The sequence below is a fragment of the Hemitrygon akajei genome, chromosome 13, assembly GCF_048418815.1.
Source record: "Hemitrygon akajei chromosome 13, sHemAka1.3, whole genome shotgun sequence".
Taxonomy (NCBI): Eukaryota; Metazoa; Chordata; class Chondrichthyes; order Myliobatiformes; family Dasyatidae; genus Hemitrygon; species Hemitrygon akajei.
The window spans coordinates 44,510,486-44,537,569 of record NC_133136.1 but is presented as its reverse complement, the minus strand read 5'-3'; the positions used below and the strand labels follow the sequence as shown (position 1 = coordinate 44,537,569).

At 37.2% G+C, this 27,084-nt stretch overlaps 1 protein-coding gene across 4 annotated transcripts in view; it reads right to left on the bottom strand.

Annotated features, from left to right (window-relative positions):
• The window catches only part of ipo11 (importin 11), a 420,430-nt gene that overhangs the window by 274,199 nt on the left and 119,147 nt on the right, over positions 1–27,084 (bottom strand). For all 4 annotated transcript variants that reach the window (XM_073064510.1, XM_073064512.1, XM_073064513.1 and 1 more), the window contains 5 exons: positions 21,628–21,661; positions 20,783–20,823; positions 13,825–13,941; positions 12,535–12,648; positions 6,978–7,093 (listed from right to left, as the gene is read on the bottom strand). In XM_073064510.1, the coding sequence (XP_072920611.1) occupies positions 6,978–7,093; positions 12,535–12,648; positions 13,825–13,941; positions 20,783–20,823; positions 21,628–21,661 (422 nt within the window). The remainder of the gene's footprint in view (positions 1–6,977; positions 7,094–12,534; positions 12,649–13,824; positions 13,942–20,782; positions 20,824–21,627; positions 21,662–27,084) is intronic.

The following is a 27,084-nucleotide window of genomic DNA, read 5'->3' as shown; positions in this document are numbered from 1 at the left end:
TTGATTAGTACCGAGGGACGATGGCATTGAATGCTGAGCTGTAATCACTGATGTACATATTGCTGTTGCCCAGGTGGTCCAATGCTGAGTGCAAAGCCAATGAGATTACATCCGCTATAGTCCTATAGTGGCGATAGGCAAATTGCAGCGAGTCCAGGTCCTTTTTTGGCAGTTCATTCTAACCATGAGCAACCTCTCAAAATGTTTCATCGTAGTCGATGTGAATGCTACTGGGCCAGGCAAAACACCATGTTCTTCTTGGGCGGTGGGAACCTCCAAATACATCAGTGAGATTGAATATGTCTTTGAACACTCTTGCCAGCTGGTTGGCACAGGTTTTCAGTGCCCTACCAAGTACATGATCATGGCCTGATGAGTGTTCACCCACTAGAAAGATATTCTGGTGTCAGCCTCTGAAACAGATATCACAGGGCCACCACATTCTGCAAGATTTGCACAGATGTGGTCGTATTTTCCCTTTCAAAGCTTGCATAGTGTTTAGCTCATCTGCCAGAGAAGCATCACAGCTCTTTATGATGTTAGGCTTGCCTTGTAGAAAGTAATTTGTTTATTTCCACCATTCGGTTTGATTACCAAAGATACTGGAAATACAGTTCTGAGAAGCAGACTCAGTTACTAGTAAATGCACATAGCTAAGGTGAAGAAAAAACTGGATTGCAAGCCTGGCACCCTCTCTCAGTAAAAGGAATGAACCTCGTTATCAGATGCAAATATTGTGCACGGTGCACGTGTGAGATTGGGTAACAGATCGCATCTAGTAAGAAATGTCACCTCATCCTTTTAGCTATCAGAATATGTGGCTCCATCAAATTGCTGGCAAACAAAAATTTCCACTCTGAAGTCTGGTCATGTTGCCCCAGTATGGCAGGCATCTATTGATCTCATATACAGGAGTATCAGTTACAGCAACACCACATTCATACAATGCCTTTTATGGCCACAGGACATTCCAAAGCACTCCCTAGCCAATAAAGAGAAGTAAATGCAGAATCCATTGAAATAAAATGACAGAAAATTGGTTTCCATGTAACAGAATTATTTGTTTGCTGAGATAATTACTGCAATTTTATACAGTTCTATCCATGATTAAACACTTCAGTTTTTTATTACATGGCTGGCAGTTCAATCAATGTCTAAAAACAGAATTATTAAACTTAAGTATAAAATTTATACTTGCATCCAGACATAGACTAATAGCTTAAGAGATCACAGATAGATTGTAGTTCAGTGAATATTAAGAGATTTTGGCAAATAAGTGAGATAATTCCCTCACCGTTCACTTTTCTGCATGCTAAATACAGGATTATTCAAATCAGCCATTCAATTTTGTTGGCACTGAGCGAATGGGTCTGGTGAAGAGCACTGGAGTTGGAGTAATGTGTTTTGTCAAGTTCCTCTCACATTAGTTTGAAAATTCACTTCTCACTATAAAATGGTTAAAATGCTTTAAAATATTTTGATTTCTTGATTTTTTCATGGAAATTCTTTAATGTATTTGATCATTCAATCATCTTAAGGATATTACAAATGTCAAATTCTAGGAATTTGTCTAAACCGCTATCTGATGGGAAATAGTGGCATCATAAATAGGAAAGCACATATACAACAGAAGAATCATTCACCAGTTAAGATGAATTCTGGCTTTTTGTCATGCAAAGCTCTAAGCATGGCATACATTGCCAAGTCCTGAGGTTACAGAATTAAAATCTCATATATCCTTTATAACATAAAAGGCCATTTAGTTCAGAACAATCTTGTTCCTCGACTTACTTCTTATAATATACTCTCTCACACTTGCCCATCAGCTCTTTCCTGATTCCTCCACCAGTCATCTACCTTAGGGGTAATTTAGTGGCCAGTTATTCGACCAGCCAGTAATTTGTCAGAATGTGGATGAAACTAAAACATCTGGAGGTAACCCACGTGGTCACAGAGAAAAAAATGCAAACTCCACGTACAGTAAATAGCATCCAAGATCAGAATCAAACCCAGAATACTGGAACTGTGAGACAATTGCACTCCTGCTGCCCTAATTAGTTGCAAGGTTTGTGCTTCAGTTGCATAAGTTCATCAAATTTGAAGGAACAAAAATAAAAACAAAACACATTAAAGGTGAAAATAAATGCCTAGTAGAATAACAAAGACATAATTGGAACAATATCTACCAGCAAGAGCAGAACTACCGTAGATTTCGCACTACAGAGCGCACCTGATTAAAAGCCACTGGCTCTAATTTTAGAAAGAAAATCAATTTTGTACTTGTACAGGCCGCACCGGATTTTCGGCCGCAGGTGTCCCACGTTGTAATATGAGATATTTACACAGAAAGATATTACACGTGAGGATTTTTTAACTTTTAATTAAATCCATATGGTAACATAAACAAATACATATTGCAAATGCTTTTTTTCGAACCGTGCCTGTAACGCGGCTACTTTTAAATATACGTTGCGTATACTTTTTTACTGAACAACATTCCAATATCTCCTAACGACTGGTAAAAAATATATATACTGCAGCCTACCAGGAAAAGTTATTGATCGCCTTTAACTTAAAAGCAGCGTTCGCTCAGATCTAATGCCGCTCGCGTAATGCGCTCGCCCCCGCCTTCCCGTTTATCGCAAACCGGTATTTCCCACAAGACGCGGCGAAACCGGGTGTGACGTCATAGCATCCCGCGATGTAGTACAGAAAACAAATATAGTTAAAACACTTCTAACTTTAACTAGAAATTACTAACAAATGAATTACTAAGCGAAAATATTATAAACTAAATAACTGCCATAAAGGCAGCACAATGCTTTTCTTCGAGTGTTTTCCATGTTGATGAGGGTGAGTACAAATGACTGATTTACAATAATTTAATTGTGAAAGTGCGCTTGATTTATCGTACAATTTCATTGGACCTCTGTGAACTACTCATCAATTTTATTGGTCTACTGTTACGAGGCAAAATGTTTTTGGCGGCATGAAAAAAAGTCATGCATTAGCCGCACCGTAGTAAAGGCCGCAGTGTTCAAAGCTGTTCAAAATGTGGGAAAAAAGTAGCGGCTTATAATCCGACATCTACGGTAGATTAAATGGTAGACTGAGCAGCATACAAGGAGAGGGAAGAAATTATAAACATTTCTAGTTGAAGCCCTACATCAGTACGAAGGGAAGCTAGTTAGTGTAAAGAGAAAGGAAGTGGGTGGATTCAACTGTTTAATTTTAATTGTCATTTTTCCTTGTAGTTTAACAATTATCTGCTTGTATTTTAAATAGCCTTCATAAACATAACAGTTTAAGCTCCTCTAGTGAAAGGATTCCCAACCTCTTTTATGCCACAGATCCCTACCAAGGGTTCCAAGGGTTCCGTGAACCCCAGGTTGGGAACGTCTACAGTGGCTGTCCGAAGTATAATTCTGGAAGCTTCTTAGCTTCTTTGTTCTGGAGGAATATTTTCTCATTGGCCAATTTTGTTACAGTATTTTCTAATTGGATTATCTTTATCTATGCAATTTTCTCATCTTTATGTTAGCACCATCCTTTTCTTTAGCTTTTCTTTGAAGTAGTAAGACTCCTATCACTGTCCTGTTTCTGTTTTCTTTGTTCCATTAATTCTTAATAAACTACTGTTAAGCAATAAATTTTATGCCTTGTCCCTGACTGCTAAAAGATCCTGGAATTTGAAATCTTGCTATTTACACCAGAATCTTGCAATTTCATATAGTAGGCAGAATATTCGCAGAATGCAGTTACACAGAATGCTTCAAGACAGAGAGAGAATTTTGGGTGCATAAACAAAAGTGGTAATAACTTCCTCTTTATGTCACTCTCTATTGTCTGAAAGAAAAACAGGTTCAGACTATTGAGAAGAAGAAGAAATATGTTAAAATACAGAAAATGATTGCTACTGATTTAGAAATAATACCGTGTGGTTGGTATCATCAAGTGTGTGAGCGATTGAAAAAGTTAACGAAGCAAGTAAACTCTTTAAATAATAGAAATAAGTGCAAAGTTTGTGACAAACTACAAATACAGCTCGACAGAGAAAATGAAAAGTCTAAAGAGTGAACCTTTACATTAACAAAACGAGCAAAAGAGCATGGTAATTCAATCGATGTTCATTGTATGAAGTTTCAAACTGAAGTAAAACAAAACCGAAAAGCACAGCTCCGATTTCAAGGCAGTGGTCCTGCTAGTGGCACAACTGCTGGTGCTCTGCCTGGGGAATTAGAGCTCACATGGAAGAGCCTCCCTGTACTGAGCCTCCATCTGAACTCCAGATAATTACAGGATGAACATGACCTGCACTCCAGCAGCTTGAGGGAGGGTAAGACCACATGACCATAAGATATAGGAGCAGAATTAGGCCATTTGGCCCATCAAGCCTGCTCTGCCATTTTATTATGGCTACTCCATTTCCCTTACAGCCCCAAACTCCTGTCTTCTACATGTAACTCTTCATGCCCTAACCAAGAACCTATCAAGCTCTGCTTGAAATATACTCAATGACTTAACCCCACAGCCGACCGTGACAATGAATTCCACAGATTCACACGCTCTGCCTACAGAAATTCCTTCTCACCTCTCTTCTAAAAGGACGTCCCTCTAAACTAAGGCTGTGCCTTCCGGCCCTAGACTTACACATTATAGACACATCCTCTCCACATTCACTGCCTAGTTCTTTCAATATTTCCTCGGTTTCGATGATATCACCTCTTCTAAACTCCAGCAAGTATAGTCTCAGAGCCATCAAATGCGCTTCATATATTAACTCTTTCATTCTCCAAATCACTTGCATGAACGTCCTCTAGAACCTCTCCAATGTCAGCATGTGTTTTCTTAGTTAAGAGGCCAAAAACTGGCTCACAATACTTCAAGTGTGGTCTGACTATTGCCTTATAAAGCCTCAGCATCACAACTTTACTCTTATATTCTAGTCCTCTTGAAATGAGTACAATGCATTTGCCTTCCTTACCACAAACTCAACCTGTAAGTTAACTTTCAGGAAATTCTGCACAAGGATTCTCAATTCCCTTTGCATCTCTTGACTTTTTAAAATCTTCTCCCAGTTTAGAAAATAGCCTATTCGTTTATTCCTTCTACTAAAGTGCATGACCATACACTTACCTGCACTATATTCCATCTACCACTTCTTTTCCCATTCTTCCAATCTGTCCAAATCCTTCCTTTTTGCTCATCACTACCTGCCCCCTCCACCTACCTTCACATCATCTGTCAATTTGGCCACAAAGCCATCAATTCCATCATACAAATCGTTGACATATCTCTGGTGAGACCGCACTTAGAGTATTGTGTTCAATTCTGGTCACCTCATTATAGAAAGCATGTGGAAGCTATGGAGAGGGTGCAGAGGAGATTTACCAGGATGTTGCCTGGTTTGGAGAACAAGTCATATGAAGCAAGGTTAGCAGAGCTGGGACTTTTCTCTTTGGAGCGTAGAAGAATGAGAGGGGACTTGACAGAGGTCTACAAAATTATGAGAGGCATAGGTAGAGTGGATAGTCAGTACCTGTTTCCCAGGGCACCAAAAGCAAACACCAGAGGGTATATGTACAAAATTAAGGGAGGGAAGTTTAGGGGAGACATCAGGGGTAAGTTTTTTTTACACAGAGGGTTGTGAGTGCCTGGAATGACTTGCCAGGGATGGTGGTGGAGGCTAAAACATTAGGGGTATTTAAGAGCCTCTTGGACAGGCACATGGATGAAAGAAAAATGGAGGGTTATGGGTTAGTGTGGGTTTAGTACTTTTTTTAAGGATTATATGGGTCAGCACAACATGGAGGGCTGAAGGGCTTGTACTGTGCTGTAGTGTTCTATGGTTCTATGAAAAGAAGTGGTCCCAATACCGATCCTTGGGAAACACCACTTGTCACTGGCAGCCTCTTTATTCCATTCTTTGTCTCCTGCTAGTCAGCCAATATCCTATCTGTGCTAGTATCTTTCATGTATTACCATGGGCTCTTGTTAAGCTGCCTCACATGTGGCACCTTTTCAAAACCTTCTGAAAATCTAAGTAAACAATATCCACTGACTCACTGTCTATCTAGCCTGTTATTTCCTCAAAGCATTCCAACAGACTTCCCCTTAAGGAAACCATGCTGACTTTGCCCTACATCATCATGTATGTCAAAGTACCCCAAAATAACAATAGACTCCAAGATCTTCCCAATCACTGGCCTATAATTACCTTTCTTCTGCCTCCCTAGAGTGGAATGACATTTACAAATTTTCAGTCCTCCAGTTCCATTCCCTAATCTAGTGATGCTTGAAAGATCGTTACTAATGCCTCCACAATCTCTTCAGCTATCTTTTTCAGAACTCTGGGGTGACATCTATCAGTTCCAAGTGACTTATCTACCATGAGACCTTTCAAGTTTCCCAAGCACCTTCTCCTTATTAACAGCAACTACACTTACTCCTATCCTGACACTCTCAAATTTCTGGCATCCTGCTGGTGTGTTCTACAGTGAAGACTGAAATGAAACATTTATTGTTCGCTTGCCATTTCTTTGCCCCCAATTACATCTCCAGCATCATTTTCCAGCAACCCACACAAAACGCTGGAGGAACTCAGCCGGTCAGGCAGGATCTATAGAAAGGAGTAAACAGTCAATGTTTCAGGCCAGGACCCTTCAATGGGTCAAAGCCCCCAACAACAATTTTCATTACCCTCCAGCAAAGCCAACCTAAGTTGCTGAACTAATAATCTTTGAACTTCTGGAATTTTGACAACCTGCCAACAAGTTCAAGGCATTTGCATACTTAGGTATAAAATCTTGAATGTTCAAAAACTGAAACAGAATGAATATTCCTATTTGCCACAGAACATTGAATGTTTTCCAACAAGATCCTGTCCAATAAGTGAATGCTGCTGCCACAATATACCAATTATTAGCATATACAACAGTGCTTTGCTTATTGTTTTGTTCACAAGAAAGTTTACTCACCATAATTCTAAACCATCTTCCAAGAGATAAACATGGGGAGGCTGCGCAACATCTGTACTCAACTGAATGACTGGCAACAAGAATGGATAGAGATTTTTGCTGTCTGCTCCCAAGCCCTAGAGATAAATAGCAGGAAGAGTGAGCAAATAATTCCACTACATAAGAAGTAAGTGTTATACGTAACAACAGTATAATCAAAATGGGTTCAAATGCATATTGCATCCAAATGTATCTGATGAAAATAACTTACCTGCAGATAAAGGAAAATTATAAGAAAGAATGCATTTGAGAAAGTCAAGAAGAACAACAAAGGGAGAAAGGTCCAGAAAATACAGCAACTAAACAGAAGTATGAAACATTGTTGATATAAAGGAAGAATTATCAAGAGAACTGAACTTCCTGTCAACAATATGTACTTTATTCAAAATAAAACAAGTAAATTAATTCTTAAGGATAATTGAAACACAGCTGTATACAGTGCCTATAAAAAGTATTCACCACCGTGGAAGGTTTCATGTTTTATTCTTTTACAATGTTGAATCACAATGAATTTAATTTGGCTATTTTGACATTGATGAACAGAAAAGACTCAAACAACACTCTTTTCTATCAAACAACACTCTTTTTTGTTACTTTCAACTAAGGGCTTATTTAAGAGAAAAATTAGGTCAAACAATGTTATTGCCGAAATCTAATGAAATAGAAACTTTAATTCAAAAAGGAAAGATTAAAAAATTCATCTCTTGTATGTATAATTTGATTCAAAAACAGGCAATTAAACAAGGAGTCCATAAGTCAAGACAAAAATGGGAAAGTGAATTGAATATTAAAATTGAAGAAAAAAATTGGTCATGACTATGTCTTGAGAGTATGACAAATACAATAAATGTCCGATTAAGATTAGTGCAATATAATTTTTTATATCAATTATATATTACACCACAAAAAATAAATAAATTAAACCCAAATTTATCTGATCAGTGTTTCCGTTGTAACGGAGAAATTGGTACTTTTTTACATTCTACTTGGTCTTGTTCTAAAATTCAACCTTTTTGGACAAATTTAAGAGTTTTATTGGAACAAATTATTGGAATACAACTTCCACATAATCCAATATTACTTTTACTAGGTGATATTGAAGGGATAAAACCGATACCCAAATTGAATAAATATCAGAAAGAATTTATAAAAATTGCATTGGCAGTAGCCAAAAAGGCTATTGCAGTTACTTGGAAATCGGATACATATTTAAGTATAGATCGTTGGAAGAAAGAAATTTATGGCTGTATTTCACTTGAAAAAATTACTTATAATTTAAGAGATAAATATGAAACATTTTTGAAAATTTGGCGCCCTTATTTACAAAAGACAGGATTAAATATATAGGTGCTCCGAAGATGAAATAATTGGTTATTTGGGGAAAGAAATAAATATATATACTAAAGTTATTACGAACTCCATGGAGCATGTGGGGATCTTCCAATATCCAGGCATTCTTTCTTTTTTTTTTCTTTCTTTCTTCTTTTTTTTCTATAGGGATGTTAGGGGGGAGGGGTTAAGGGGAGGGGGGATGGGTAATATACATTTTTTTCATACACTTTTATTCTGTAATTACTTGAAAACACAATAAAAAAGTTTAATAAAAAAAAGAGAAAAGACTCATGTCAAAGTGAAAACAAATTTCTACAAATTGATCTAAATTTATTACAATAGTAAACACAAAATAATTGATTGCATAATTAATCACCCTCTTCAAATCAGTAATTAGTAGATGCACCTTTGGCAGCAATTACAGCCTTGAATCTATGTGGATTCGTCTCTATCAGCTTTGCACATCTGGACACTGCAATTTTTCCCCTTTCTTCTTTACAAAACTGCTCAAGTTCTGTCAGATTGCATGGGGATCATAAGTGAACAGCCCTTTTCAAGTCCAGCCACAAATTCTCAATTGGATTGAGGTTTCGACTCTGACTTGGCCACTACAGGACATAAACTTTCCTGTTGCTTTTAAGCCATTCCTGTGTAGGATTAATGCTTGGAGTCATTATCTTGCTGGAAAACAGGAATCTGCTATAATTGTGCCAGGATAACTTGGCACGGGTTTAGAGGAGAGACAGGTTTCCTGGCCACAAAGTGTCAAACAGCATAGAACTGCAACATCCACTTATGTTTAGCTCAGTTTTTGAGCATTTTTATAGAGGATCCATTTGCATCTTAGTAGAAAACTGACTCTCCTGGCACAGAGTTTGTGGTCAGCCTTAAGTGGTCAGCACTCATGGTAAAAGCTAATCCGTGGTAAAAGTTCATCAATACCTTATCCAGATCTCCAATCATCAAGTTTGTCCTTCCATGTCAGCTCAGTAAATAGTGACACCTACACAAAAACCTTGTGCACATTTTTATAATACAAAATAGATAGGGTCTGGTGGCAGAAGTGTACAACAAGCCCTTTCCCAAAAATTGAAAGCTGGCTCGCTTAAACATTACTTAGATTGTCAAATTTTTCAAAGCCATTAAAATCTTTCAATGCTTCTAAGATGTTGATATTTAGAAATATTCAAATTAAGTTCAAAAATGAACATGAAAATTCAAATCATAAAATTAAAATACTTTTAAACATAAAGCAACTCAAACTATAAAGATTATTGAAGAACCTATTTTGAAAAGAGCAATACAAGTCCAAATAACTGAAGTAGCAGTTGGGAAGCACTTTGGGTCCAGTGATCACAATGGGGGGAAAAAACAGAACAATTCCACAGGTTAAAGTCTTGAACTCAAGCAGGGCCAAATTTGAGGGCATTAGATAGGATCTGTCTGGGATCGACACTAGCAAGCATAGTCCAATGAACTTGGCTTCAGTTGTAGGAAGTCATGAGAGAAATCTGAAGCACAAGATCTACCATCATTTGGATAGTCATGTCTGATGACTGTTTTGGAGTTTTTCAAAGAGGAGACTAAGGGACAGATAAAGGTAGCTAGTGGATGACATCTACATGGTGTTTAGTAAAGCCTTTGACAAGGCCCTACATGGCAGGTTCACCTGGAAAGTTAGGTTTCATCAGATTCAGTGACAGCTAGCCAGGTGGATTCAGAGTTAGATCAATGATAGGAGGCAGAAGGTGGTGACTGCAGGCCAATTCTCTGATTAGAGCCCTATTGACAAGCGGGGTGCCCCAGAAGTCAGTGTTGGAATCTCTGTTATCATTAATTATGTAAATGACTTTGATATAAATGTCCATGGCATGATTAGACAGATGCTAATGTTACCAAATTCGAGAGTCTTGTTGATAGTGAAGAAGGATACAGTGAATCATAAAGAGATTTTGGTCAGTTAGGGAGATGGGATGAAGAATGGTAAATGGATTTCAAGTTTGGTAAGTGTGACGTAATGCATTTTGGACATTCAAACCAGGGTAAGACTTATACAGTTAATGGCAGAGCAATGATGAATGTTGTGGACAAAGGTAATTGGAAGTACAAATGCAGTTCGCTGAACGCAGCTACGCAAGGAAGGTATGGTGACGTAGATGTTTAACATAATGGCCTTTATCAGTCAGGGCATTAGGTTTAGGCTACGTCCACACTAGCTGTTTTTAAAAATATCTCTGTCCACATAAAAATGGATATTTTGGCGAATCTCTTCCTACCGCGCATGTGCAGGACACATCTACAGAAAACAAGCGACATGTTTGGTGTCGAATCTCGCTGTGAAAGTGCACGTTTGGGCAGTTACAAACTAGAAAAATTTAAACAACAGACAGCTGTTGGATCTCGCGCAGGAGGACTTAAAAGTAAAAATAAATAAATACTGGAGCGTATGGAGGCAACCGACAGGGAGTTCACAGACAGTATGACCCGGCTGACGACGAACATTGAAAAACTACGAACTCTGTTGCATTAATAAAGCCCTTTGTTAAATGTATAAAACATGTCTGCATCAGTATTATCTTGTATTTCCATACAATGTTACATTAGGCTGTTACACATCTATTGTCAGAGAAGTACTTGCATAAATAGGTAAACCACCTTCATACAAGCAAGGACAGAAAACAGGGCAAAGTGAGTATACTTATTTATTCAGTAAGTTATGGGTCAAAGTATTTGGTGAGTACATTTCTAACTCTTGTGGCTTCAGTCTCGTTGCCGTCTGCTCTGAAATTGTTAGGTTGCATTCAAGAAAACAATGAAATGGTGCACTGCCGTCACCATCTGTTCTGGCACGTTATGACTGCGTTTTTCGATTTCTCCAGTTATCTCGTCCACACTGCTCCGGTCAATCCAGTTTTTTCAAAATTACACACTTTGGAGAGCGTTTCTGAAAATCTCCGTTTTCAAGGGACGAAAACGCTGTTTTAGTGTGGACGGAGGGTAAAAACGAAGAGAAAAAGCTTCGGTTACGGATTTATCCAGTGTAGTGTGGACGTAGCCATAGGAGAAGGGACATTATGCTGCAATTTTATTAAATCACTAGTAAGGCCACACTTGGAGTATTGTGTACAGTTTTTAATCACCCTTTACAACAATGACATTGTCAAACTAGAGAGGGTGCAAAAGAGATTTACAAGGATACTGTCTTGACCAGAAGGCCTAAGCATATAGGGAGAGGTTGGCCATACTGGATCTTTATTCCCTAGAGCACAGGAGAATTAGGGGAGATTTTAAAAAGAGCTTATTTAATACCATCTCAGATGAATCTATGAAAGATATGTTAATTAGGAGATCCAATACATTTTCCTTTAGGCAGGTTCTCTTATCACCTATCTGGTCAAGTTTAATACTACTAAGTCATGAAGTTGAACACTGAGGTCCCACCATTAGTGACTCCTTTCTGTTCTTAACATCCTTTTCCAAGTAGTGTTCTACTAATTCATTAGCTGAAGGCAATTAGATGGTAATCAGGAAATTTCCTTGTCAGTTTTAGGCCTTAAGTCACTTCCTCTCAATCATGTGGCATTATGCTGTCATCCCTTATTCTCCAAAATCTGGGATGTTGACGATGAGCATGATGCCATGAAAGTGACTACGACAGATACTTGATTACTCTGTGAGACAACTCTCCTATTAAAGGTACAAAGTCTTCAACATTCACAACATTAACAGGTTCAGATGGAATTTGTGTCTGAATTTGATGCCACTTAAAACCAAGCAACCCACACAAAATGCTGGAGGAACTCAGCAGGCCAGGCAGCATCTATGGAAAAGAGTATAGTTGATATTCCAGGCAGAGACCTTTCAAAGAGGACTAAATCTTCCCAAAAATCTGCAGATTTTCTCTAGCCACTTAAATCCAGTCCAAAAAAAAATATCAAACCACTGCAAAATTGGGACAAAATTGTTTCATTTCTCCAAAATTAATGATTTGTTCAAATAAAACATTGAGCAACAGAAGCCCATTATCGTTTCAATCACAAGCCGGTCTTGGTGATAAGAATCCTTGCAAAAGAAATACAAACAAATCTCATACCATAGAATTGGACTCTCGGAAAAGCTGAAGAAAGAACAATTTCAGTACAAGTTCACACTCAATGACAAGGTAATACATTCATTCAAACTGTACCTGAACTAGGTGAATCAGCGTGGTGAGAATTGCACACCGCAACATATTGTGATCTTCAGACTGCTTCCAAAGCAATGGTAAATACTGTACCAAACATCCAACATAAGGCCGAATCTATAATTAAAAAAAATATCTTGAATCAAAGTTTGAAGCAGCAAACAAGTTCAGCTATACCAAATTACAATAATTGTTCAAAACACACGTAAAACAATAAGTACAAAACTAGTCGCTGAACAAGGGTGCAATCAAATGTAACTTTCCCCATTATCTACCATTTGCTTTCTACATTCAAATATGAATAAATTTGTGGTGGCCCACAAAGTACCCCTTTAACTGAATACTTTACACTACCACAGGAAGTTCATAAAGCATCAGTATTTTATAAAATGTTCAAGCACTCTGTGGGTGAACCGTGTAACAATCTCAAAGCAGAATGGCAGAAGGATCTTGGAAGCGATATTGAAGATAATGAGTGGTCAAATATTTTATCAAATGTGGGTAGACATATTAGGGAAGCGAGAGGGAAATTTATTCAGTATAAGATAGTACACATATTATTGGACACCAACTAGACTCTACAAAAAGGGGATTGTTGATAATCATTTATGCTGGAAATGTAAAAATGAGGTGGGCAAATATTTTCACATGATTTGGGAGTGTTCCATGGTTCATCCATTTTGGTGTAAAGTTCTTGATTTGTTGGGGAATTGTTCAGGTCCTACACTGCCCTTGTGCCCACTGCTTTGTCTCCTGGGTGATAGGACTTAATGTGAACTTACTTAATACTTAATGTGAACAATGACAAATTTACTATTTTAAAGGTGGATCTCATCACAGCTGCAAGAATTATATCGCAAAACTGGAAAAAACCCAGATGTCCCACTGTGAGGGAATGAACTGAGGAAATGGTTAAGATTTCATCATATGAACACATGTTGGGAAGAATTAACAGTGAGGGAAAAGTGCAAGAATCCATTTTGGTTGTATGTTAATTTAAACTTAAATTAGAAGTTTTTTTCTGTTTCTTAGTTTTATGTTTTCCTGTCATTGGGATGGCTGTATAAATATGCTGTACTGTATCTGCTCTATGATATGCTGTGCTGCTTTGTAAAATAAGAATAAATAATAATAAAAAATTGAATTACAAAAAAATGAATAAATCTCACCAAATGTCAGCCCTATCATCGTTAGAATGAAAACCAAATTTGTACGTGATCAAGTTTTCAGTTTGAATAATTAGAACACTTCTGCAGAAAGTGTTATAAGATGTGCATATTTCTAAAACATTACCTGAATTCCAACTCGTTCGATGACACAAGAAATGACATGCAAAACATGCATCTTTGTATCACATTCTGTGACTTGTTGCAGCAATTGGAAGAGTAGACTGAAAATAGTTTCCAAGTACTACAAAAGAAGAAAATAAATTTACAATCACCCCAATTTTCAAAGTTATTTAAGCAGTAAGTTTATTTCAGAATCAGGTTTATTATCACCAACACGTGACGTGAAATTTGTTAACTTAGCAGCAGCAGTTCAATGCAATACATAATATAGAAGAAAAAAAATAAAGTAAGTAAATCAATTACAGTATACATATATTGAATAAAATGAAAATTGTACAAAAACAGAATAAGGACAAAATCCACTGACAAGACAATACATATGTGCTAGGAAGAAATTATTATTTGAATTGTTTGAAATCTTTTATTTCTATATCATATCACATTGCCAGCAAGAAGGTAAATAGCTGCCTATACTTCCCCCATAATCCCATCCCACCCTTTTTTTCCTGAACTAGTTGTTGGAAAATGTAATTTTTTGCACTGAATTACTCCTTCCATGCATAACAAGATGCTAATACCACAAATACCAACTTTCCAGCTTCATGCTTGCTATATTTTTACCACTTAGATCCACAACTGTCAAATCTTCAAAATTATGAGAGATTAGCATATTACAATTTATCAGAAAGCCAAAAGAGAATAAATGCAGAGAGAACTTCAGTACAGTTACACTTGTTCTGACAATAAAATCTCCATCTTGAAACTCCTGTATCATTAAAACTGGGGAAGAAGCAAATCCTTTGTATCAAAAACTCAAAAGAACTACAGATGCTGGAAAGCTGAAATAAAATCATAGAACGCTGGAAAAACTCAGCAGATCACGCAGCCTCTTTTGGAAAGAGAAACAGAGTTATTGTTACAGGTCCAGAATTCTTCATTGGAACTGAAAAAGAAATAATTTATTTTTGACAGTAAGGAAAGTAGATGGGTGGATCAAAGGGAATATTTTTGATAAGGTTTAATAACAAAGTAGTTAAGATGAAACATTTCTGTCCACTTAATGTATTGCCAACATTGCACAATCTGATTATATAAAAAAGACAAAAGGAAAAAGAAAGACAAGCAAAAATGGCCAGTTCTAATACAAAAAGAAAAATCTGTATCAAGTCCTACAGGTACTCAGATGGAATGTGATGTGTTTGTGTTGAACTTTATTATAATAGTGCCAGAAGCCACAGACAGATCAGTGAGAGCGGAATGTTGAATTAAATGGCAGGAAACCAGGACTTAAGGGTCACTCCCATGAACTCTACAAAATGATGACCTAATTTGTGCTTGGTTTTGCCAATGAAAAAGACCACATTGGAATACATTATATCGCAAGGACAAGAAGTGCATGACAGCTTCACCTGGAAAGACAATTTGGGTTCCTGGATGATGGTCTGTCAACAGGAAAACGGACAGGGGAAAGAACAGGTTGCATGAGGAAGTGTGGTATTGCAGGGAATAAAAGACCATACAAAACTGAAGAGCAAACAATGGCCCTGTGTTAATGGTGGGCTCATGGTCCAGAAGGCAGCACGAGGATGTCCATTAGGTGATATTTGGTCTCTACAAGACAAGGTTTGCTCATCATACTCTAACAATGGTAGCATTGTCAGCAGGTTTGATGATGATCCTGGGGTTGGCTCTGAATGAGGGAAGTACTAGAAATTCAGAGTGGTAGGTTGGTGCAAGTCAGGGGAGTGGAAAACCAAGGTAGTCAATGTCCCATCAGAAGTCTTTTGTATGAAACACCATACCTTCATCTGAGTGTTCTCCCACAACATGAGATTCAAAGCTGCAAATCCTAAAGGACAAAAGTGGATTATTTATTTCCAAAAAAAATTGGACTGCAAACAAGTAGTCTACATGATCACTCCATGACATGTGATAATCAGGAAAAGCTTACAAACAGAATGTTCAGAGAAAGCACTGTACACAATTCCACAAAGAGGAAAGGAAAGGATCTTTAGCTCAGTCATCGCAGAAACTTATGTTTTTGCCTGACAAAATGAAATAACATGTAGCCAGGCTTCAACTTTTCAATAAATGCAATACAATCAGAACAGTCTTTTAAATGGGAGAAATTAATGCCCACGTCCATTGTATTCTAAGTATATGGCAACTCAATTAGAACTGTCACTTCATTTCTTCTATTTTGTACACAGCATGAAGTAGCAATCACCAATATGTTCCAACAAGCAAACAAATACAAGATGACTTTTCAGGATCTGAATTCAAAACACTAACATCTGATTGGCTATGTCACTGTGATATGCGGTGATATGAAATGAAGTGATGTTTTGATAGTTATTGGTTTCTGGGCTGACCATTTCTTAAGTGGTAATGCAATCCATATCAAAGCTGAGCATCCAATGCTATGCTGCCTACCAAAATGGCTTAACAAGGCTCACAAACGCTACAAGTTTGACTCATTCAAGTTTTGCACAAAAATCAAGAGCAAACCTCAAATGAAATTGAGGAATTGATTTGTTAGTGGAATCTTACATATCAATGTGAAGCTGATTCCCATGCAAACTGCACTTTAAAGTCTAGAGATTGACTTGACAGGTAAGATATTGCCAGCCTGAACTTTCTAGATCAAATGCATGCAACTTTATCAATCCCCAAGCATAGTAATTAGCATAACACTTTACAAAGCCAGCATTCAGATGACTAGGGTTCAATGTCCACAAGTTTGTATGTTTCATACACAAGCATAGGGACTTCCCCTGGATGCTCTGGTTGCCTCCCACATTCCAAAAGATGTATACGTTAGGGCCAGTAAGTTGTGGGCATGCTACAGTGGTGCCAGAAGTGTGGGGAAAGCTTGTGATTTGCCCCCAGCACATCCTCGAACTGTGTTGTCCACTGACGCAAAACGAAGCATTTCATTGTTTGTTTCAATGTTCATGTGACAAACAAAGCTAACCTTTAAAAATAATTTTAAAATTAACAGCATGTTCAAACAAAGCTCCAGAAGCTTCCCATAAAATACAACAACAAATGGCTGGCAAATAAAGAACCTAAGCTACAACAGTTATAGGTAGTAATGAGAGCCAGTTATCACTTCTCATTGCCTAGATGATAGAGGTTGGATTCTAAAATTAGCCTGGAAAGGTGGGCTGTCCATTTTATATTAGTGCTCATTCAACAGTCATTTCAGATGCCTGCCTTACTGAGATATGGAATTATCTCAGTACATCTTGCTTATCCAACTCTGGATGACTGGTTGTGTGCAATCAAGCAGTTATTCTTGGGACTCAGCACTGCCAAGTTTTATTTAGTTTCATTTTTTGGAATGCAAGTTTGTGGTGCCATCACAAGACTTCAAGATACTCAGACTGTTCATCCCCATAAGAAAAAAAGCTTGCAGTCAAAGGGAATACCCTTGCTCTCAACCTTCAAAAAGTTCCAAACATTCACTCCTCAGCAGATCATGGCTACATTTTTTAGAATATACCATTCTGGTCAATCAATTCAGGTTTCAGGGACAACAGATCAGAATTCCACAGCTCTGAAGCATCACAAGCAGCATGAAGATCTTTACACTATTTGTGTATGCTTCACAAAGGTATACCCTCTTGGCAAGTGGAAGAGTTTGTGGAGAGAGTTCAAGATAAACTATCAAGATAAATTGTATGCATCTTGTGCTCAAATTATGTGAATATCAAATATCATGGATGTTGTAAAAAACATTTGGCTTAAGTAATGGAATCAAATAAGGACAGCAAAATGTTAGTCATCTTCCAAAATCGTAGCCTTCCAAAATTTTGCACAAATGGCAGTGTTTGATTTTCTATATTTAAATGCTAAAATGAAGATGCTGACTAGAACTTTCCAACTGTGACGGGACAACACAGATATGCAATCCTTGGATCTTTTTGCTGAAGCAGAATGGTGGTTTAGATGGATCAACAGCTTATAAACCAAAATGCTCCACTTGATATTTACAAATGACTTAAAACCAGATCTTTGCAAATAGTAAACATATTTAGTAATATGTGAAGAACTCTGCATCACACTAATGGTGCGTAGTCTTTACAAAGCCAATGCTTTTTGGATACACGACCAAACATCCATGTTATAAGTACAGTATACTTCTGAAGTCAAAGATGGATGTAAATCAGGAAGTCATTGTCACTGTTGTGTGGCTGAAAGACTTAAAACAATTATTTCTATTTTTCAAAACTATATTTTCCATTGGTACTGCCTTCAAAAAAAATCTATTGATGCAAAATCTGCATCCAAAATGCAGCACATATTGAGGCAAGTTAACTTAGCCTACTCACAATGGGCAGGCAACTACAAATATAAAATGTCTATATTTCAAAGATTGTAACAGACAATAAATCAAAGCTTTCCAAAAGTGGTCTCAAAGCTTGCCATTAATGGTGGAAAATGAGAAAGAACCACACAGGACATGTCTATGGCACAGAAATGCAAGATTACAAAGTCAAAGCAGTAAGTGAAAAGCATCCAGCCATTCTTGCTGATCATGACTAACCCTGCATCAGACAAAGAAACTTACAGAAGAATGACTAAGGCAATGGCTGAATTCATGTAGATGATACACACACCAACACATCGATCATCATGAAAAACAGCCAAAGGTCTACACTGGATGTGTGGGAGGGAAGGATGATTTTGGACTAATGAAGGCAACAATTGGAAAAGATTTTTTTAAATGGTAAAATTAGAAATCAGTCGTTTAAACAGACAATTAACAAAAAATGCAGTTGACCAACAATAGGAGATACTGACATACGGCATGGATAAGGTACAAGAGCATCCTAATGAAAAGTCAAAGTGTGCGTTATGTGAATACATAGTAAGTTGAGAGGAAACATGAGCATATATTTTAAATTATATAAAGGAGGATAAAAATGAGCATAAAATATATTAAAAAGTTAAAAAGGAATATAAGAAGTGTAGCTCCACACGAAGAAAGCTATCTAAAACTATGATCAACACATGAAAACTGAAACAAGATCACTAAAGACACCATTCACAAATGGGTAAAAGTATTTAAATTCTAATTAGGGAACTTCAGTCTGAAACATTAATTTGTTTCCCTTTTTGTCGATGTGCCTGACTTGATGAACATTTCCAACATTCCCTGTTTTTATTTCAGATACTCACAGTCTTTTAAATTTACAAGGACTATTTAAAACCAAATGCTCAATTTGTTTGCAAGTATGGAAATGACAAAGGAATTAGTTCTGCAGGTATCAGTAAATTTAGTGAGTAGAGTATGATTAAAAGTACATAAAATGAAATGAAGCAAGGTGGAATGATGTGCACTGATAGGATAAACAAAGTTAGGAAAGAGATTACAATAACTATGCACATTTTTCAAAGATGTTTTATTATTTATGCAAGACAACAGGAAGTGGCAAGTATCCTGCACAAGTAAATCAGGGTATTTATTTATAACTATAGAATAGGGATCTATGAAAAATGTCTTCTAATCAACCACAGCAGTTTGAGAACATTGAGACCCATTTCTTAAATTAGTTTCAGAAAAATGTCAGAAGCAATTGGATTGTTGTAAAGGAAATCATCTACTTCTGGCAAATGTGTGACTCCAGCCATAGAAGTGGCAAAGGTAAAAATGCTCATTTGCATCACACCACTCCAAACAAGACAACGCAAACTGCACAAACTCAAGAAAATGGCACATTGGCAAATCCAGACAACAGATGAACAGTAAGCATCATACTTAATAATTTATATTAAAATAACATTAGAAGAATTTTTATCAAAGCTCAAGTGTGGACAAACTTTTCAATCCTGTATTAGAACGTGAAATTCAACAGCACTTCATAAGCTACCATACAATTTAGGAGAATGTTCAGAGATTCATAAATATGTCATGCCAGATTAAACTGATACTTTCAGAAAATATAAAAGCAAATGGAATTAATATATTTAATATTGAATATATAAATTTTCCCGTGTGTCAAAAGATGCAAAGGGAAACTAATTTGAACATTCATGTATCTTTACCAACACATTTTTATTAAATCTTGGCCACAGTTATTTTAATTTCCTTTTTCAGAGTTTTAAATTTCCTTGCTCATTTGTGAAATTTCCTGTTCACTCAGGTTACTAGAGTTTGAAGATAAAAAATAAAATCTGAACTGAGAGTTGTGAGCATTTTTTATTAGTTTATATTTGACAAAATATTTAAGAAATCACTGTTAGTTTAGATTCCATAGCTGGATCATTGAATAATACAAAAATTATGCCTCTTGAATCTAAGCTGTAAAGCCTACTTTCAGATTATAGCAAATATCAGAGAATGCATTAAGTGCATTGGGAGCAAAGTCAATCAAAAGGATACAAACTTGAAAAGTTTTTTTTACTTTGCAGATAATACAACCAACAGTTACACAGCTTGTCACAGCATAAGCAACTACTGTACATAAGACCTTAAGTAAACAGTGGTAGTCTTAACTAGTAAGGACAATTCCTTTCATATTAGATCATGGAGAACAAAATCAATTAAATATAACGATATTCATAAGAACACAAAACTGATGGTTTGTTACTCATTAAAAACAAAGAAAAACTCTTTTTAGAGTCTTTATTATTTAAATCTCTAGATGCATATTATTGCGATTAAATCAATTATTTTGAGAAATCATACAACTGGCAACTATGAAAACTCAAAAACACTAGATACAAACAGAAAAATGTATTGACAGCTGTCTTAGACAGTCAGTTAACAAAAGTACAATTGAAAATAATGCATTCAGTTCAGAGATAATATCTATCAAAATTCATGTTCTTATTTATAATAATGGTGAAATGAGTCACTTAATTTTCTGAAGTTTGCTAATCTCCAATTAAAAATAAACTGTTTTGGATTTTTTTTAAAATTTGCAAAGCTAATATAAAATGTAAAGAATACTTACTGGTAAAAATTGTTCTGTTCTAAATTCGAAATCATCCACAGGTAATAATCAAGTTAAAGATTAACACTTTTGTAAAACTAATTATCAAACAAATTCATCCAATATACCCTAAGGATAGAAAGCATCAATATACAAAATTGAAAACATGAACCTTAAAAAAACTCTGCATCATAAACTAAGGAATGAATCTATGCAAGAAAACTCGTACTTAAATTAGAGTTAATTTCCTCGAGCCTATCTCTCTTCAGTTATTTAAAAATGCAAAAATATACTAACGGCTTTATTAGACTTACAGTACTATATTTAAATCCACTTTATTAACTCATTAAAGCAAATAAGGCTATAAGATTAAATGACATTTACCAAGCAACAGCAAATGAATATAAAGGTAGGAAAATGGATCAACAGGCCAATATTTTGAGACAAGATAAACCTATTTGGTAAATCCCCATTTCTAACCTCCATTTACTATTGGTTCAAAATCTTCAAACTACTTATTCTTTTCCATCAGTGTGCACTACTCAAATTCCTCTACTTCCTCACTTATTATAACATTTCACTTTATTCTACCAGCCAGGTCAAAGTTGCGAATTACATTCCTTTCATGGTTAAGATAACCTGATGAAATTTCTGGATTAATCTACTTTAACCACTGTTCACCACATTCTTCACATACACAGTTTACAGTTTATAAATAATATCAGAATTTCTGTGGTCATCCTACCAATCACTTATACAACAAGGTCTTAAATACTACAATAAAGATAAAATTAGCATAAAATCTCCAAGAGAAAAGGAACTATGAAGTCAGAATAATACATCTATAAATACACTGAAAAGGATATCAAGTTTTAGGGTTGTAGCTGTCTCAATACGCACCTGAGGAAATAAATAAATTAAAATTAGATGTGTTTATGTTCCAAATTACCAACAGCTAAATTAAAATACAACATTTACTTAAATCTTATTTCAATCCAAGCTCAACTTATTTAAATATTGTGCAACCTTGATATAATGTGCCATGTTATAGCAAGGGTATGGATATGCTGCAGGCACTATCATGACCCCAGGTCAGGATTTTTTAAAATGTTAGTTTCACATACATCCTGAGTATTCAGAAGGTTGAGGGGAGATCTCAGTGAAGCCTTTTGAACGTTGAAAGGCCTGGACAGTGTAGATGTGGAAAGGATATTTCCCATGGTGGGAGAGTCGAGGACAAGATGGCACAGCCTCAAGACAAAGGGGCTCCTTTTCAAAACAGAGATACAGAGAAATTTCTTCAGCCAAAGGGTGGTGAATTTGTGGAATTTGTTGCCACATGCAGCTGTGCAGACCAGGTTGTTGGGTGTATTTAAGGCAGAGATTGATAGGTTCTTGATTGGACATGACAGCAAAGGTTACAGGGAGAAGGCTGGGAACTGGGGTTGAGAAGGAGAAAAAAAGGATCAGCCATGATTGAATGGCGGAGCAAACTCGATGGGCCAGATGACCTAATTCTGTTCCTATGTCTTATGGTTTTTGGAGCATCTCCCAACGTCTATGTTTTACTGAGGTTGCAAGAATCAGAAGGTGAATACTGCATGGCAAAATTTATTAAAAGCATAAAATGCCTAATGTCTGCATAATGTGCTGGCATAATGTTCAATATGTCCAAACATAATGCAATGTTCACTAGAACATCAAGGTCTTCTCAAGTTACAAATGCTTTAAAACAAGTTTTTTCATAAAATAACACAGAGTACATAATCTTATATAAAAATAGTCCATTATTTAGCTCAACATAAAGCAAATAACTAGTTTTAAAATTCATTTTATTTGTTGAATGACGATTTATACTGTGGAAAGCTTCACATCACAACAAAGAAATATTTTCAATACTAAGCTACATGTGCTGTGGCTCGAATTAAACTTGAAAATATGCAATTTAATAATAGCAGTATTCATGTCACAGAGTAAGACCTGGTAAAATACACAACAGGAACATAGCAATAACTTTAAGACATGACTATATCTTGGACAACCATTGATTAACACAGTTGGAAACAGGACTGCAGAAGAATATCTGCTCTCCCAAGGACTAGCATGAATACTGGCACAATGATGATTCTTCTGCAAGTGTACTTAGGGTCAAGCCCTTGATATTACACTCACAGAAGTTGTAAGAAAGCTTATTATCACAGTCATACAACATGGAAACCTATCATTCACCTGTCTTTGCCAACCATAAAGCATGGAGTTAACACTAATTCTGCTCTATTACCTTTACCTTTGAATATATTTTTAATTTAGTTCTCCCAATATTCTACCAGTACCTACATACTAGCTGCTAGCACATGAGTGACTAGGACAATTCACTGTGGCTTGTAACCTTCCAAATAACACATATTTTGGATGTGGAAAACCAAGGCACCCAGATGAAATCCATATGGGTTTAGAGACAGTATAACTACTGTTGTTTTTTTTTTGCACTCAGGAACTGAACAATGGCCACAAGTTGAGAGAAAACAGCACTACCAATAGCACCACTATGCAATGGCTATGAGAGAAAGCTCAAGAAGAAAAATAATGCAGAATTCAAAGGGGATAGAGAGTGCTCCTATGGCTACAAATATGATTCAGGATGGTATGCTGCACTTATTGAGTTGGAATAAAGACTGCAGCTCATTTTGTGGGACGGCAGTTGTGTAACACTGAATATGACATGTATGAACCATCCACACAGCGTTGTACAAACCATCAACACACCAAATACTCAAAAGCTCCACCTCGGTGATCTTCTTAACTTGATGCTTGATATGAGCAGCCTTGAATCCAACCCATACCATCCTACCATGGCTAGAATGAACTCTTGTCTAAGAAAGGACTTGGAGCTACTGCAAGTTGACACACAAGGTCTCCTCAAACTCCTAATGAAATACAGATGCTGCTGTGCCACCTTTGTAATTGCATCAATATGTAGGACCCAGGTTAGGTCTTTAAAGATGTTGACACCCAGGAACTTAAACCCACTCAGCCTTTTCACTTATGACAAAGCAAGGACGTAATGTTTTAACTTTATAAAGCACTGGTTAGTCCCCACTTGGAGTTTTCTGAACGGTTTTGGGCCCCTTATCTTAGAAAGGATGTGCTGAAACTGGGGAGGGTTCTAAGGAGGTTTACAAATATTATTCCAAGATTGAATGGCTTTTCAAATGTAGAGTTTGATGGTTTTGGGCCTGATTTCACTAGAATTCAGAATGAGAAGTGAGCTCATTGAAACCTATCGAATGGTGAAAGGCCTTGATGGAGCAGATGTGGAGAGGATGTTTTCTATGGAGGGAGAGTCTAAGACTAGAGGACACAGCCTCAGAATCAGGAGCCTCAATCCCTCCTCATAGTCTAACTCCCTCATCTCTGGAATCAACCTAGTGAAGCTCCTCTGTACTGTCTCCAAAGCCAGTATATCCCTCCACAAGTATGGAGACCAGAACTGCATGCAGTACTCCAGGTGCAGCCTTACCAGTACAGTTGCAACATAACCTCACTGCTCTTAAATTCAATCCCTCTAGCAATGAAGACCAACATCCCATTTGCCTTCTTGATAGCTTGCTGCACCTGCAAACCAACCTTTTGTGATTCATGCACAAGCACTCCCACGTTCCTCTGCACAACAGCATGCTGCAAGTTTTTAGCATTTAATTAAAAATCAACTCTAACATTTTTCCTTCCAAAGTGAATGATCTTGCATTTACCAAAATTGTATGCCATTTGCCAGACCCTTGCACACTCACTTAACCTATCTATATCTCTCTGTAGACTCTCTGTATCTTCTGCAATTTGCTTTCCCACTCAATTTAGTATAATCAGCAAACTTACACTTCAGCAATCAGCAAGATACATTACATTTGGTCCCCTCTTCCAGATCATTAATGTATATCATGAAAAGTTGTGGGCTCAGCACCAACCTCTGCGGCACACCACTCACCACGATTGTCAACCAGTGTAACACCCATGCATCCCAACTCTGCTTTCTATTAGTTAACCAAGCCTCTATCCATGCTAATACATCACCCCCAACTTTATGCATCCTTATCTTACGGATAAGTTTTTTTATGAGGCACCTTATCGAACACCTTCTGAAAATCCAAGTACCAACCATCTGTTCCCCTCTATCCACTGTGCTCATCATATCCTGAAAGAACTCCAGTAAGTCTGTCAAGCAGGACCTGCCTTTGGTGAATCCATGCTGCATCTGCCTGATGGATCCATTTCTTTCCAGATGTCTCAATAGTTCTTCTTTAATGATAGCTTCAAGCATTTTTCCAACTACAGAGGTTAAACTAACTGGTCACCAGCCTTTTGCCTACATCCTTTTGGATGTAAGAGATAATATTTCCAATCCACACAGACTGTGGTTTCCCGGAGAGGAATTCATGGCTCCAGTTGCAGAGCGGTGCACAGAGGTTCAAGATTTGGAACTTGCTGATTAGAATTGAGGGTATAATTGTAATCAATAAATGGCAGCCTGACAAAGGTAGTGCTTTTGTCCATGTGATCCAATGCCAGATGGAGAGCCGGTGAGATTGCATCTGCTGTGCACCTACAGCAAACTGCAGCATGTCCAGGTCCTTACCTAGGCAGGAGTTGAGTCCAGCCGTGACCAACCTCAAAATATTTCATCATAGCAGATGTGAGTGCCACTGAGATAGCTCACCCTGCTCTTCTTGGGCAATGGTATGACTGTCGTCCTTTTAAAGCAGGACGGAACCTCGAACTATAGCAAGAAATTGTAGATGTCCTTGAACACTCCTGCTAGCTGTTCAGCACAGGTTTTCAAAGTCCTACCAAGCACACCATCAGGATTTACCCTGTTTAAAGATACTTTGCTGTCGGCATCCAAGACAGATCACAAGGCCAGTACATGCTGCAGGGAATCACACAAGTGTAATTTAATAAGGTTTTTGATTTAGTCTCCAGGCAAATACAGATGCAAACTAATTTTTTTAAAGCCTGCTAATTTGCCATCATATTGAGCATCATGATATGTGTGCCTTTAACCACATGCTGATTTCTTTTTTATGATGTGTGCCTTCAGGAAGCTTTCATTCTACTTTTTGATTTCATTGTTATTTTCTCCATTTTTCCCCACTCTTCCTATTTAATGTTATCTTTTGTCCCTCTGCATTATGAATATACTTAGTACATGTCTCTTTTTTTCAGTTCTGCCCTCATCTCTTTATTCATTCATGATGCAACATTTGTTACCCATAATGCTATTTTGCTCTTCTTTTTAATCAATTTGGTCATAACTCCTGGATTCTCTTCATCACTTCACTGGTTTTCTGTAGCTACTGAATTGTTTTGCTTACCAATCTTATTAGAATCAAGTTTAATATCACTGGCATATGTCGTGAAATTTGCTTTCTTTGCAGCAGCAGAACAATACTTAACAACAGAGGAAAAGAAATGTGAATTAAAGTAATAAGGTGGTGCTCATGGGTTCAATATTCATTCAGAAATCCGATGGCAAAGGGGAAGAAGCTGTTCTTGAATCATTTAGTGTGTGCCTTCAGGTTTGTGTACCACCTCCTTGATAGTAGCAACGAGAACAGGTCTGGTTGATTGAAGTCCTCATTGACAGATGCTGCCTTTTTGAGACGTTGCTCCTCGAAGTAGTCCTGGATACTGTGGAGGCTAGTACCCATCATAGAGCTGACCGAGTTTACAGCTTTCTGCAGCTTATTTCAATACTGTGCAGCAGCTCCCCTATACCAGGCGGTGATGCAGCCAGTTAGAATGCTTTCCATGGTACTTTTATAGAAATTTGTGAGTAATTTTGGTGACATTACCAAATCTCCTACTGAAATATAGCCGATGTTGTGCCTTCTTTGTAGCTGCATCAATTTGTTGGGCTCAGGATACTCTCTCCACCTCCATTCTCCTGATGAGGACTGGCTCATGAACCTCTAGTTTCTCCTCCTTAGTCAACAATCAGCTCCTAGGTTTTACTGACATTGAGTGAGAATCTGTTGCTGCGGCATCATTAAGCCAGATTTTCCAACCTCCCTCCTATGTGCTGATTCGTCACGACCTTTGTTTTAGCCAACAACAGTGCTGTTGTCAACAAACTTAAATATGGCATTACAGCTGTATTTAGCCACACAGTGTAAAGAGAGTAGAGCTGGGGGGCTAAGCACACAGCCTTGTGGAGCACTTGCGCTGATGGTGATTGTGGAGGAGATATTGTTGCCAATCGGAACTGAATGGGGCTTGCAAGTGAGGAAATTGAGAATCCAGTTGCACGAGGAGGTATTGAGGCCCAG